Consider the following 15210-nt stretch of genomic DNA (forward strand, 5'->3'; position numbering starts at 1 on the left):
TGGATTTTTTTCAACATTATTCGATCAATTTATGGAACTCGATAATAGCAAGTCTCTTAAATGCCCATATTTTTTAGTTTTTATTGTTTTTCAAAAGCCAGTTTTTTGTCGCTGTTCTGTTGCAGTTTAGTATTTTGTATAAAAAACACACACACATTTTAGATTTATTTTATGTTTTGCTACTTTTTTGACGAGTCATTTCACATGCAGCGCTTCTTTCTCCAAATGTCTTATGATAAGCATCTATTATCCTCTATAAATCCACCATTTGAACACCGTTATACACAGGTCAGATGTTAATCGTATCCATTTTTAAGCTTAATGCCCCCTAAATAATACCTGGACTTCCGGTTTAAAATCTTTTGCTGAATTCGTAAGCAATGTTTTTTTCAACTTAATATTGGCAAACAAAGATTTTATTTATAAAACATTTCAGCTTTCATTCATCCAGTTAGAAATCTCAGGAATTTACGATTTTGTAAAGAAAAAAAATAGAAAAAGATTCGGAAATTCCCATTTGTATGTTAGAAATATAAAAATATTCAGTAAGAACAGAGAATAATCGTATAAAACAAGATTCTGTTACGGATATCTTTACAATTATATCCGTTACACTTTCTCAATGCTTCGATTTCAAATGAGGCATGCCTGCATTGTTTTCCTAAACAGATTTTCTTATTTAATTGTAACCTATTAAGGTATTCACAGATGATTTTTATACAAACACACAAAAAATCTAATCATTTCTGTATCAAATGGTGTGCAGTATAAAATGTGCATGGGAATGATAAATGAGTACAGTACAGAGTGCAATATAAAGAGGCTTATAGGGAATACGAACAATAGGGATACTAATTAACTATTATTCTCTATGTATCTATAAATATAGTATCTATATATTTCATGTATATATTATAACCAAAATCAATTATACAGTCTGACTTGATTACAAGATACATATTGTAGTCGTAACAGAACAATGCTTGAACCTCATTGGATGCGTCTATGCTTAGATTTTATCTTATCAGACCCTATTTACACGTATTACGAAATACGACATTGTGAATCCTTTTGTGATAGATATTGAGAAAAGATTTTTTTAAATCAAAGCTTTGTGTATAAGGTGTGATTTAATCTTATTAATTTGGCCTGTTATAGAAACAATGACATGACAATACGAACAATTAACTTATAAACAGCATTGTCAGTGCCGTTCGACTTTAATATTTGTTCGACTTTAATAATTTGTATTTTTGACCGCGTCTTTTCATGGTACTTAATTATTTTCATTGTATTTTGCAAGTAATGCACCGAATCTGTTCTCGAACTGTAGTACTTATTTAAAATTTATTGTTCAAAAACATATGGTGTGTACTAAAGTACATGATATTTGTATCAGCTTAAGACATGCAAAAACCAAATTATATTGAAACACGCTGCACTGTTTTACTTTTTGTTTGGCTTGTTTTTTTCCAATATATATAATTCCTCTTTTATATATGAGGTAAAAATTGACGTTTTAAAGAAAAAAATATGTTAACATTAGTTGAGTTGAAAGGCAGGGTGCAGTTTTATGGTCATTTTTTATGGTGTTTCGTTGTACAAAGTTTAAAGACGATGTGTTTAGATGACATTCTTGGTGGAATCTTTACACTGTCCTTCGCTACAAACAATGTTGATTGTTACATCGGCTCATGTTGTCGTATGACTGTATATGTCGTTAAAATAAACCACTTAAGCTACTGGCTCATTTATATATAAACGCTGCTTTACATCGAGACTATGGAAAGCTGAATATCTTTAGGTATATTGCAAATGAACAGTGGTGTTTACTATTTTATTGTTAGGCATTTTGTATCCTTGATTTTAAGTTTGATATTTCCTGAATGATATCATGCCGAGGTATACTTTGCAGATATTAGACTTAAAATTATGTCTTCCGTCATGTCGTACGATGATATTTACTTTTACAAAGAGCTTTGATATTTCATTTTTTAATGCCCAAAAAGCAGAAAGAAGTAACATGGGGTCTTTTTGTAGACTCATTCTTTATTTATGTCACATCCAATGAACCCAGTAAAGTTAACATAAATTTATGTGCGCCTTTCCAGCAAACGACAGTGTCAAAAAGAATTCATTTATCACCTATAAAATTTAACAACTGAACATCTGAAACGCGTGCCAAAAATAAAGTGATTATATGTTAAATGTTTCAAATGTTGGCCTGGTTGTCGTACTGGAATATATTATACAAGTATTTATTAAAAGACGTTCATATACAGTCAGCCTATAACTATAGGAATAAGTAACCTACAGGTAGTTACTATGCGTAGGCGTGCATGCGAGAAAAGAGGAATGCTTGGTGCGACATGATGGTAAGACTACGCTCAAGCTAATGTCAGAAAATGTAGGAACATTTTCACAACCTTTCTATCACCATGAACATTTCACGCCCATATCATAGCGTACGTGATAGAAAAGGTCAGAAGAAACGAGAAATTATTGGTTAGGTATACCGAAAATGACTCGTGGCAACCTAATTTCAAAAAAAAGTTCATATTAAAACCAGAAAGCAAGTTTCTTTTCTTATTTCTAAGAGGATGAAATATGCCGTGCAGACACTATTGTCATATTTACATATCATTAAGCTTTATCATTTGAAGATGGTTTACGTATATATATACGTCTGAGAATTAATCCCGTACTAAAAACCAATGTTACTGCGTTTTACATCGTATATATACTCAACGGCTAGCACCGTAATAATAGAAGGTTTGATTTGTAACACTACGCATTCAAACAGCGGGAATCGGCGTATATGTGTTCATATAATATTGTTATATTTACAGAGTTGAGTCCCTTTAATTCCAAACGCCACTTGCATGTAAATTGTAGACGCGCAAGATTGTTAGATGGAAATCAAATTTTAACTATTTACATGTTTACTGTAACAATTTGTTACATTGTTTCTGAAATTCCATAAAGTGTACATTACCAAAATTCGGCGGCATGAAAATTGACACATTTTAGTTGTCTTACTTGACGTAATAGTAGGTTGTATTTTTAAAGAAGGTAGTCTGTACCCGGCTGTTTCAAAATCTTTTGAATATAAATTTTTAGGTCTCAATACGTCTACATATGACATATTGAACGAAGTGACCTAACCACTTTATGACTTTTCTGCTACTTCTTACACACAGATTATCTTTTATAAATGAAATGTAAGAGCTAGATAATTATTATAGATATTTAATTATTCATAGGAAGTTTCAATGGCTCCATGCTGGGCTGGCAGCCATGTGAAAAGTTTAATGCCATCAGAAAATGTTTGGCGTGTAAGTGGAATTGATTTGCTTCTTTAATATTTCCTTAACTTAGAGTTAATCTAAATAGAGATGTTTATAAGGCAGTTTACAAAAGGAAAAAGGTTCCTGACTCCCAAAGGATTTTTTTTTCAAGTAAAATGACTTCTAGTGCATTTTAGGTATTTCTACATTTTCCCAGAAAAATTAAAAAAAAATTCTATTCTTTTATATTAACGTGAATAATGCTGTATAACATAAATGTCTTAAAAGAACCTATAAAGAGTTAATTTTTAAATGCCTATTTGTTAAAATTTTGCATTTATGCTTCCATAATTTCTGTTTTAAAAAAGAATTTGATGGTCAAACATTATCATTATTCAAGGGGCAATTGATAATTTTACAGTTAGTCTACTAAGGGGCCATTTTTTTTTCTAGACTAATATATGGTGCTTAGTACCATGTGGACATATTCTTTATCATGCAGGCATACCCACTACCATGCAGAAAGCATCTTAATGACCCTACACATTTACTCATTATGTCCAGAAATTGCATCAAGGCATGCAGTGTTTGTGGCTGACAGAGTTTAACAACAGGAATCCCAGCAGGGGTTCCAGACTCCAATTAACAAGGATTCAATGACCTACATTTACTTAAAGCCAGTTTTGACTCATATTTTACTGTAAATATCCCTTTTTGTAGAAATTCAAAAGGCCAGGTCATCTGGGAGTCTCCACTCCTAAAGCTCTCCACCATCACCCCAGTGAATCTTTGCCTGATATTTTGATGCCCGCTCGCTTCTTTTATCTATATCATTATTTCTTAAAATCTTCCGGTAGATGTGGCAATTTTTATTTATGGCTGTCTCTAATTGGAATGTTTTGTTTTGCTGCATAAATAATGAAATGTATGTCTGTTAACTGAATTAACATGTCCCAATATTAAATGGCTTCTTTTTCTAAAAAGGAAATAAATCTATTGTTAACCACATGTTGTTACAAATGTCAGGTTTATTTTGAAACCTTCTTCCTTTCTTCTGCATATTAAATATAATGGTATCATTTAAAATTCTTTGGTAATCAATTTTGTCAAGTATTAAATCTTTAAAATTAAGCTCCTTTTAAATTGTATAAACTTTGACGTGTTAACAGTATTGAACTGGGAGTTGTACTGGATACTTATTGTGGCAACAAAGGCCTGGTCATGTATAATTAACAAGAAAACGGTTGAAATTTCTATACACAAAGTACATATTTACTTAATGGATTTTTTTCATTCTATATAAAACAGACAAAATAGACTGCTGCAAAGTTCAAGCATTGAATGATTTGATATAACATTGAATAATATCAAGTTACCAAAACACACAATGAAAACATTAATATTAGATAAATCAATGATGCCTGCTTTATGATTTTAAATAGAAACATTAAGATCAAAGAATTTTAATGTCTTAAAGATGAATTATAAGACTATTTTGTTTACTATTACTGTTATAGATTTATGACATAGCAAACCAACCCTTGTAATTAAGTATCCAAGATGGTTAATATCACCAAAAAAAAACAATTAAACTTCTGAAAATAAATTTTGCAATATAAATTGCACTGACACAGGATTAAGTGGTCAGTGATACTACTTATTGTTGGTTATTAAAATGTCCTTCTTTAATATGTTAAAGTGGCGTTATGTCCATCCAAGGGTTACACAGTGAGTGAACAGGTGAAAATCAAAATAAGTTTGCACCTTCCAATTTTATAATTTACTTTGCATGAGCAATAAATAACTCACACGGCATAAGAGATGTCTGTAAATATCTATCCGAATTGCAGACATTTTATATTTTAGTTAGATTTATATTTTATCCTAAACATTTTCTAATATCAACTGGTGGTCAAGCACTATTATAACAGACCATCTTTTTAAATATATTGTCAATAAATCTCAACTTGACAATGAAAAAAGGAGCATAATGTCACTTTAAGTATATATGTATGCTTACATATATTTTCATTGTGTTAATATCAGAATCAATTAAGATGGAGCAAAATTAAGCTTTCAGCTTCAAATATATTTTAATTTTGTTATTATTTTGTTGCCAATAAAAGCAATATTCACTTTCTATTACCTGTTACTTTTTGCGACTGTTAGACTTTGAGAAAGGATTGATAATCAAACAATATCTAAACCGTATCAATAATTTCAAATTAATTGGCTGAAAAAACTATTTGTTCAATCGATATAAGACTTGGTCATTTCAATCATATTCTGTTTATCTAACAATTAATAAACAAAACACTGATCATTGGTTGATCGATACCATCTTCAGTCATAATAGGCTGTACAACATGTTTTAATCATCTATAGAAATATGATCAATAATATGTAAGGCAATCGTGATCACATATTTAACATTCTTGTATTAAACTAGGTAACAAACATTTAATAATAACATTAAAGGTACTTCTAATTATAAATGATTTGAAATACTTTTAAAGCAGTTTAATTCAATAACTTTTGCATGATAAGCATTTAGGCTTGTATTAATAATGGTTGAGGCTTGAAAAGAGTTTTAAATAATTAATAAAAAGAACATATTTTTCAAACTTGAACATTTTAAGTTTTAAAGTTTCTTAATAATTGTATCATTCTGATTCCTTTGAAACTTAAAATGTTGTATTTCTTCTATACTGGTGAATAAGTTTCCTTTACAACCCCTTATTTGTGCTTTTTGCATTTGAAGTTTGAGGAGAACCTACACTATCTAATTTGTTAGGTACCATGGTATTAGACACTTAAAGAGATTATTTGCCTTTAGGCAATACCGTTACTTCGAGAAAGATTTCTAAATTAAAGACCTCATTCAATAAAGACACTTAATTCTGTTATTGGAACAGGGTTAATTAAATATATTCATGACCTCATGTCCTTTTCATATTGTTTAAAAGGGCCTTACTAAATTATGATGGTTTGTAATTGCTAAAACAGGCCACTCTGATTCAATTCACTTAAATATTGTGGATGTAAAAGCCCAAAGATAGAGATTATGGTGAATGCCCATAGAGAATTGTTAATTTACATTATGTTGTATTAGTCAAAATGTTGTTTTCTATACAAAAAAAGAGTTACATACAAAAATTAGTTTAATAGCATGCAGTTTACATACTATAAAGAACTGAGGGTTCAATGCTGAGTAAAGAACTCAAAACTCAGTTTCATTTTAAAGACAAAAGAATCACAACAGAAATTGCAGCATGCATTGATGATTTGTTGTGCTTATATATTTTGTTTATTGTACTAATGGTATATGTTTGTTCTGTCCTTTTGGCAAGCTAACAGAAGTATATATATTTTGTTTATGTGGTGTTAATCAAACACACATGACAAATTATTTGCTGAGGCAACAACTTTTATACTTCATCACTGGACATAAACTATTCTTCCCTGCTCAATCTGTGTAATCGACTTGCCCTATCTTGAATTTGGAACAGTCCATTTTTATTTCAAGGTACTTGCCTTACCTTGAATTTGGAATAGCCATTTTTATTTCAAGGTACTTGCCCTACCTTGAATTTGGAATAGCCATTTTTATTTCAAGGTACATGCCTTACCTTGAATTTGGAACAGTCCATTTTTATTTCAAGGTACATGCCTAACCTTGAATTTGGAACAGTCCATTTTTATTTCAAGGTACTTGCCCTACCTTGAATTTGGAATAGCCATTTTTATTTCAAGGTTCCCAGCATAAAACACTCATATCTGCATGGTCTATATATATGATCAGACAGTATTTAATTTGTGGGCTGGCTGTCAGCTATTATACTGGGGATGAACAGACCTATCATTATCCTTCCCACAGTCCTAAGATGGTCATTATAAATATAAGTTAAGCAAAACATCAGTTATTTTAGGTAAACTGAGATTATCTGATGGTTATTGTTCTTGGTAATTGTCTTTCTATATTTATATTTATTTACGAAGACTAGATTACCTGATCATTTATTTTGATAGTTGACTTTGAATAATCAATTGGAGTTCAATTTATGCAAGAGTATACAATAAAAAAGAATCTATGATGAAAATTTGTTAATATTTTCAGACATTTATACATGGCATTTGTGTATATTGGGACAACAGTCAAATCTTTAGTCTAAAACATTTCTTTCCTGACCTTTACGATGATCATTTAAAGCATTAAAACTTCTTCTCATTTATGTAAAGTAGATTTTGTATGTTGCTGATTTTACTTGCACAGGTTTGACAGTCTATAATGTTGTCTATAAGATTACCTAGTACTAGGACCAAAGTATAGAGGCCCATAGATTATTAAGATCAATACTTGATCAATCAGTTTTCATTATAGCACTGCAGGGCTCACCACAAACTTAATTGGGCAGAATAAAGCCATTCAATAAGCCGGGTATAAATGTTGTGATGATATATGATGCATGCAGATTCCAACTTGTACTCTCAATATGTGTAGCAGGAACTGTTTAATCAAATTTTACAGACCCACGTTCAATAATTACAAGCTTCATTAGCTTTAAAATTTAATTAGATCTGTTATAAACAACCTAATCCTTAATAGGACCTTCTGTATTATGATAAAATAAATGTACAAGTTGGTAAGTATTTAATTGGAGTTCTTTATAAAGCTGTCCCTTGATATTTTAAAGTAGCATGCCAGCAGATTTATGCTAATTTTATGAAGTAGAAATTTTGTTATAAATACTGCTAAATTAGTCATTAAACACAAAAAAAAAATGTGTAAGATTACTTGAATGTTGAACCTTTTTAATTTTTCCTAAAATGTAAGAACATTTTTCTCAAGTTTGATTCTCTTGAAATATTTTGGCTCATCAGCAAGCTATTTCATCTTTCTGTATTTGAGCATATTTGTTAACGTCATTATCATAGGCCCTATTTATATAACTGCCCTCAGCAACTATTTCTCTATACCTGAAGTTAAAGATTGTTAGAATTTTAAAGAGCACCATTGATTAGAAATCTGGTCTGTAGCATTGGTGTTTAACTTTGTTGAAAATATTTTCATTAACCTTTGTCAATAAGGGGGAATTCTTTACAGGCTTGGAGGCCTTCATAGCACCACAATAGCCTTAAGTATATTGAAATTCAAATCTGGAAACTAAAATTTATTCTTGGCAGTAATTTACAGAAAGTTTATATACAGAAATAGTCAATATTACACAATATATAAACTCTGCACATAGTCTCTCTTTTAAGAAAGTAACAATGTATCTTCTTTTTTTCTTTAAATCTCCCATCATCAATTTTCCAAAGTTAAACCAATATTTCTTAATATCTTTCTTTTTTTAATTTTGAAAATTTTTCTTTAATATATACTGTATATTATAATAAATAATGCACATGTTCAACAATATACATTTATGTGAATATGACAAATGTCCAGGTTTAAAAACTTTGATTTTTTCCAAAGAACAATTTGAAACCAGATGATCAGATGGATTATAGTTTCTCTTACTTAAAGGTGTTTTTTTATTACATTGATTTTTGAAAATTTTCTATTACAGTTGTTGCCCAATAACTATCGAAAGTCTCATAGATTCTCTGCTATCATTATTTTAATCATATCTTTATTTATATATTTTCAGACTTTCTGCGTGATTGCTCCTAGATTCAAGAAAGAATACATCTACCGTTTTTCATCGACGCCATCGTTCTACTTACTGAATGTGTGGAATCCATTCCGTCGGTTTTGTGTGTACATTGCCACAAATCAGTATTTTGACTATTTGATTATAACAACTATTCTCACAAACTGTATATTTCTCGCAATGCCATCCTCTGATGCAGCTACCATTTCCGAGTAAGTATTATTCTATCTTAAACTCCCTTCCTATCAGATAAGACTTGTTATATAATTAATATGGCATTGTCAGTCGTTTATTTTGCCAAATTAAATTCATTGATTTAATTCTATTCTCCATTAGGAAAATAATACAATAAAATTTAAAAACAAGTTTAATATAAGCAAGTTAAGGTCACTAACAAAATTTATCATGCATTTTATGAAAAGTACAGGTGCTGATTTGTGCATGAAGATACAGTAATAATTCAGAGAAAAAAGAAAAAAAGACAATTATTTTCTTAATTGAATCAATAGCAGAATGCTACTGTTGATTGTTTCATGCAACTGACTGTTTAATTAACAGCCACACATACTGAGTAACACTGGCATAATTTGCTATAAATTAACCTGCACATAAATATAATCCAAAACATAAGAAATGATACCATTTCATTATATATACAAATGGTGTCAATTTAGTCATGGGAGATTACTCTAGCAGCATATGGAGATATGTAAGTCATTATAGGAAAATTGATAACATGAAATTCAAGTTATTATAATTTTTTTGACAATGCACATTTGATTAAATCTTTGTTATATTTTCAATGATTATGGGGATACATTTTTTATCTAAAGACTAAGGCATACAGGTATCAACCCTTAGACACGTCTCTGTAGTGCTAAGTTGAATATATTGTCTTTCGGTATATGATATTAATTGTATACTAAGGATTTATGTAATAAAACTAATGAAGAGCAAATGTTGAAATGCAATTATGTGGCTGTAAGAGTGGGAAAGTATTTAATGTGTAAGAAATGTATTTTGTGATATATATACTGAATCATAGCTATTAGTTATCGTATCTTTGTTCTATAAATGTGTGCTCCATGCAGAGACAGTGCCTTTCTCTCTCTGGTAATGGTGTCATTGTAACTAGTTTGTGTAATAATGATAGTTAAAAGCTAAAATCTCCACCTATATGAGTTGCAAATGACCTGGCAGAAAGTATGGTTACACTTAAACACTTCTGGTAATACTTCATCCAATAATGAATAATTTAACCCCTATAATTTAAAACTCATTCATTCTCAGGTTGCCCTGATTATATACAAAGCTTTCATATAGTTTTTAGCTCGACTATTCGATAAGAATAAGTAAAGCTATTGCAGTCACCCAAGCGTCGGCGTCGGCGTCGGCGTAACCACTTATGTTAAAGTTTTTGTAATAGTTCAAATATTTTCAAAGTCCATTGACATATGGCTTTGAAACTTTGCACACTTGTTCACCATCATGACCCCAACCTGTAGACAGGAGGAGGTAACTCTATCAAGCATTTTGACAGAATTATGCCCCTTTTTCGACTTAGAATTTACGTTAAAGTTTTTGTAATAGTTCAAATATTTTCAAAGTCCATTGACATATGGCTTTGAAACTTTGCACACTTGTTCACCATCATGACCCCAACCTGTAGACAGGAGGAGGTAACTCTATCAAGCATTTTGACAGAATTATGCCCCTTTTTCGACTTAGAATTTACGTTAAAGTTTTTGTAATAGTTCAAATATTTTCAAAGTCCATTGACATATGGCTTTGAAACTTTGCACACTTGTTCACCATCATGACCCCAACCTGTAGACAGGAGGAGGTAACTCTATCAAGCATTTTGACAGAATTATGCCCCTTTTTCGACTTAGAATTTACGTTAAAGTTTTTGTAATAGTTCAAATATTTTCAAAGTCCATTGACATATGGCTTTGAAACTTTGCACACTTGTTCACCATCATGACTCCAACCTGTAGACAGGAGGAGGTAACTCTATCAAGCATTTTGACAGAATTATGCCCCTTTTTCGACTTAGAATTTACGTTAAAGTTTTTGTAATAGTTCAAATATTTTCAAAGTCCATTGACATATGGCTTTGAAACTTTGCACACTTGTTCACCATCATGACTCCAACCTGTAGACAGGAGGAGGTAACTCTATTAAGCATTTTGACAGAATTATGCCCCTTTTTCGACTTAGAATTTACGTTAAAGTTTTTGTAATAGTTCAAATATTTTCAAAGTCCATTGACATATGGCTTTGAAACTTTGCACGCTTGTTCAACATCATGACCCCAACCTGTAAACAGGAGGAGGTAACTCTATCAAGCATTTTGACAGAATTATGCCCCTTTTTCGACTTAGAATTTACGTTAAAGTTTTTGTAATAGTTCAAATATTTTCAAAGTCCATTGACATATGGCTTTGAAACTTTGCACACTTGTTCACCATCATGACCCCAACCTGTAAACAGGAGGAGGTAACTGTATCAGGCATTTTTTTTACTATCAAGCACTAAGAATAGTCGAGCATGCTGTCCTACCGACAGCTCTTGTTATAATGTGTATTTTATTTTTTCTGGCCAAAATGTTCCATTATTTGCAATTTGACAGAGAGTTATTAATTACAAAATTTTAATTGTTACCTGTATCAGAAATATTTCAATGGTCAAATGTCATTTAAAATAAGTATGATAATGACAGTGTAACAGAATACATAAAGCCATAAACTTTAAGCTGAATGCATTTTTAGCTCGACTATACGAAGTATATGGAGAGCTGTCCTACTCGCCCCGGCTTCCGCATCCAGATTTTAGATTAAAGTTTTGGTGCAGTAAAATATTTTTCACTATAACTTTGTCATTTCTTAAGGTATCAACTTCAAACTTCAAATATATGTTCCTTATCATCAACCACATTTTATGTGACAAGGTTCATAACTCTAGCACCAATATTTTCAGATTTATCTCCCCTTGAACTTAGAATTTTCCTTAAAATATACTATTTTTTACTGTTACTTCTTTATTTCTTAAGGGATCAATTTGATACTTCAAATATATGTACCTTATCATCATCCCCATCTTATGTGACAAGGTTCATAACTCTAGCACCAATATTTTCAGATTTATCTCCCCTTGAACTTAGAATTTTCCTCAAAAAATGCTATTTCTTACTGTTTCTTCTTTATTTCTTAAGGGATCAACCTCATACTTCAAATATATTTACGTTATCATCATCCCCATCTTATGTGACAAGGTTCATAACTCTAGCACCAATGTTTTCAGATTTATCTCCCTTTGAACTTAAAATTTTCCATAAAAAATATTATTTTTTACTGTTACTTATTTTTTTCTAAAGGGATCAACTTCATACTTCAAATATATTTACATTATCATCATCCACATCTTATGTGACAAGGTTCATAAATCTAGCACTAATATTGCAAGAATTATCTCCCCATAAACTTAGATTATTTTACTAGAAAAATGTTATTTTTTATTATAACTTTTTTATTTTTAAAGGTATCTACCTCAAACTTCAAATACTTATTCCTTATCATCAATTACATTTTATGTGACAATGTTCATAACTCTTGAAGCAATATTTACAGATTTATCTCTCTTTGAACTTAGGATTTTCTTTAAGAAATATAATAACTTCTTTACTTTTTAAGGTATCTACTTCAAACTTCAAATATATATTTCTTATCATTACACAAATGTTGTGTGACAAGGTCCATAACTCTAGCATGACTATTTCTAGAATTATTCCCCTTGATCTTGGAATTTATGTTAACAAATGTTATTTTTTTACTATAACTTAATACATAATTATACATAATTGATTTTTCTTTCATAGTTTTGTCCTCCTTACTGCGTCCAGTATTTTATTAGTCGAGCTTCGCTGTCTCCTGTGACAGCTCTTGTTTACAATGTATTGTTAATATTGAATAGACCAAACACCTAAGTGCTTTATTTAATTTAAAAAAAAACGCATGTTTAAAAGAGTAATTTAGTTTCTCAATAGCTTAATTAAGATTGGGATTTCACAAAATCAATATTTCTGCAAATTAGAGGTATGAATTTTATATATTTTACATGATATATAATATATTATACATGAAGCTGTTCTATAATTACTGTAAAAATGTTGCAAAATAATCATCTCACATTCTGTACCTAAATTGTATCTTTTTACCTTTGAAGAAGTTTTTATATGTGTTACTTATTCTTGGATGCCTGTCAAAGTAATTACCATAACATACATAATGTACATACTTGACAACCGTATATTGTAAAGAGTTATCTCCCCTTTATACTGTTCTCTATGCATTCATTATGCATACTGGTATTTGTAGATTATAAAAAACAAAAGAGATTAACTAAACAATCTGGGAACTGTACAAATGTTATAATTTAATGATTATACTTTTTGCTACTTATATCTATTTTTGATGTATGAACATGACAATTATGTTTTTTGTAAAGCACAGCAGTTTACTTGTTTAGGTGACTAATTGTTTATAAAATAGATTGACTCAGTTGCAAAGTAATAGGAATAAAGGGTTGACCATGTATCACTAATTTCTTCACAATATCCATTCAATGACCCTCTCCCACCCACCCACTTTCCTTGCGAAAACAAGAGATTCATACTCCTTAAAAAATGAGTTTCTTTTCCTTTTTTTGTAAAAAATTAACTTATTCGCAGACAAGAAAATGAGAAAATGTAAGAAGGAAATTATGTAAGAGAGATTGAGAGACATTATGCAAATGTCTTATATGTTGACAGCTCTGATGTTCCATGGAGACCTTATGAATAGAAAATCTTATCTAATGTTTGGTATCACAGAGTCTGTCTATTGTCTCTCTGTCTGTATATTATACAGTTGCAGTTTTTGTTTGTTTTACTTTCACGAAAAATAAAAGGAATCATATTTCTCAAATTCTGATGCATCTTGCTGTTTTATGATGGAAGATGACAAAAATAATAAAACTTTATGTCCAGATGTCATAATCTGACTGAAGCACATGATGCCTGCATTTTACTTTACTCATAAAAATGTCATTTTAGGCCTTAATGCTTACTAAGGGAAACATATTCTAAAAGTTAAATGATAACGTAAAAAAAAAATAATTTCAAAGTGTCTAGTCCGGTTTTATTTGTCTTAAGACAGAGTTTATATAGGTTAGTGACAACTGATAAGTTTTAGTGACTTTTCATAACAGTGTTGTTGAGAAAAGCTGTTAACCATGGCATAATGCTCTTTTGATCCCTGTTTTTGCAGTAATTGCTATTTTTAGATTTACAGGATACTAATGGCATTTATCAATTATTTGCCGTTTAAAATGTACACAAATTAGTTTTTGAAATCAATAAAAAAGAAAGGAAAGATTCCATCTCAGAATTGTAGAATAAAGAACATTTATTTTTGTAGAATTATACTATCATTTACGATTCATCACATACTCAGTATGATGGGGATTGTGAAATGTTTTATTTAGTTTCATCCAAAGCCACATAATTGTTGAAAGTTTTGTAATTATAACCATGCAGGGAGCCAGTCTTTGTATATCATTGTACAAAATCAAGTTGTTACATTTTTGTCAATTCAAAATTTGATGGTATTATAAGATAATGTTATAAAAGTAGGTGAGTTGGCCTTGACTGAGACTTGTGCATGAGCCAAATTGTACAGATATATAAATAAGATAACTAATTGATTTAAATTATTAAATGGTGTATGATAGATGCATGATGTAACAATAATATAAGTATACAAAATTCATGCTTTATACTGATAAATGAACTTTGGCAACAGCTTGTATGATCTTTGCTTCACAGAATGTTATGTTTTTATATTATGTAAAATGATTTTACCAAATATAGATTGGATTTTCAAGCTCTGACGTAGTTTAGGTAATCAAATACTGATAAATACTTGTCCAGTGTATCAACAAGATTATAGAAATAATGTAATTTGGAAATAAAATATTGTCAGGAGTTGTATGTACCAAAATAAATTGTATCAAATTCAAAATTCTTTAAGATTTTAAATCTAAAAATGGTTTAACCCCAAAATATTCTGCTCATTCAATATCATGTTGTTTTGTTTTTCCAGTTGAAACTCAGGTCCACACAATTTAAACAACATGTTCAGTTCATCCTGCTTTATTGTAGAGCATTAAATATAAAGAGCACTTGTCCTAAAGTACAAATGTCAATCTTAATAGCCATACAATTATAAATA

At 30.2% G+C, this 15210-nt stretch overlaps 1 protein-coding gene across 11 annotated transcripts in view; it reads left to right on the forward strand.

Annotated features, from left to right (window-relative positions):
• Positions 1-15210, forward strand: part of LOC132730205 (sodium channel protein 1 brain-like) — an 83373-nt gene that overhangs the window by 24956 nt on the left and 43207 nt on the right. For all 11 annotated transcript variants that reach the window (XM_060716065.1, XM_060716068.1, XM_060716062.1 and 8 more), the window contains one exon: positions 8939-9153. In XM_060716065.1, coding sequence (XP_060572048.1) covers positions 8939-9153 — 215 coding nt within the window. The remainder of the gene's footprint in view (positions 1-8938; positions 9154-15210) is intronic.

Source organism: Ruditapes philippinarum, unplaced genomic scaffold (genome assembly GCF_026571515.1).
Source record: "Ruditapes philippinarum isolate M1 unplaced genomic scaffold, ASM2657151v2 ctg406_1_1_1_1, whole genome shotgun sequence".
Taxonomy (NCBI): Eukaryota; Metazoa; Mollusca; class Bivalvia; order Venerida; family Veneridae; genus Ruditapes; species Ruditapes philippinarum.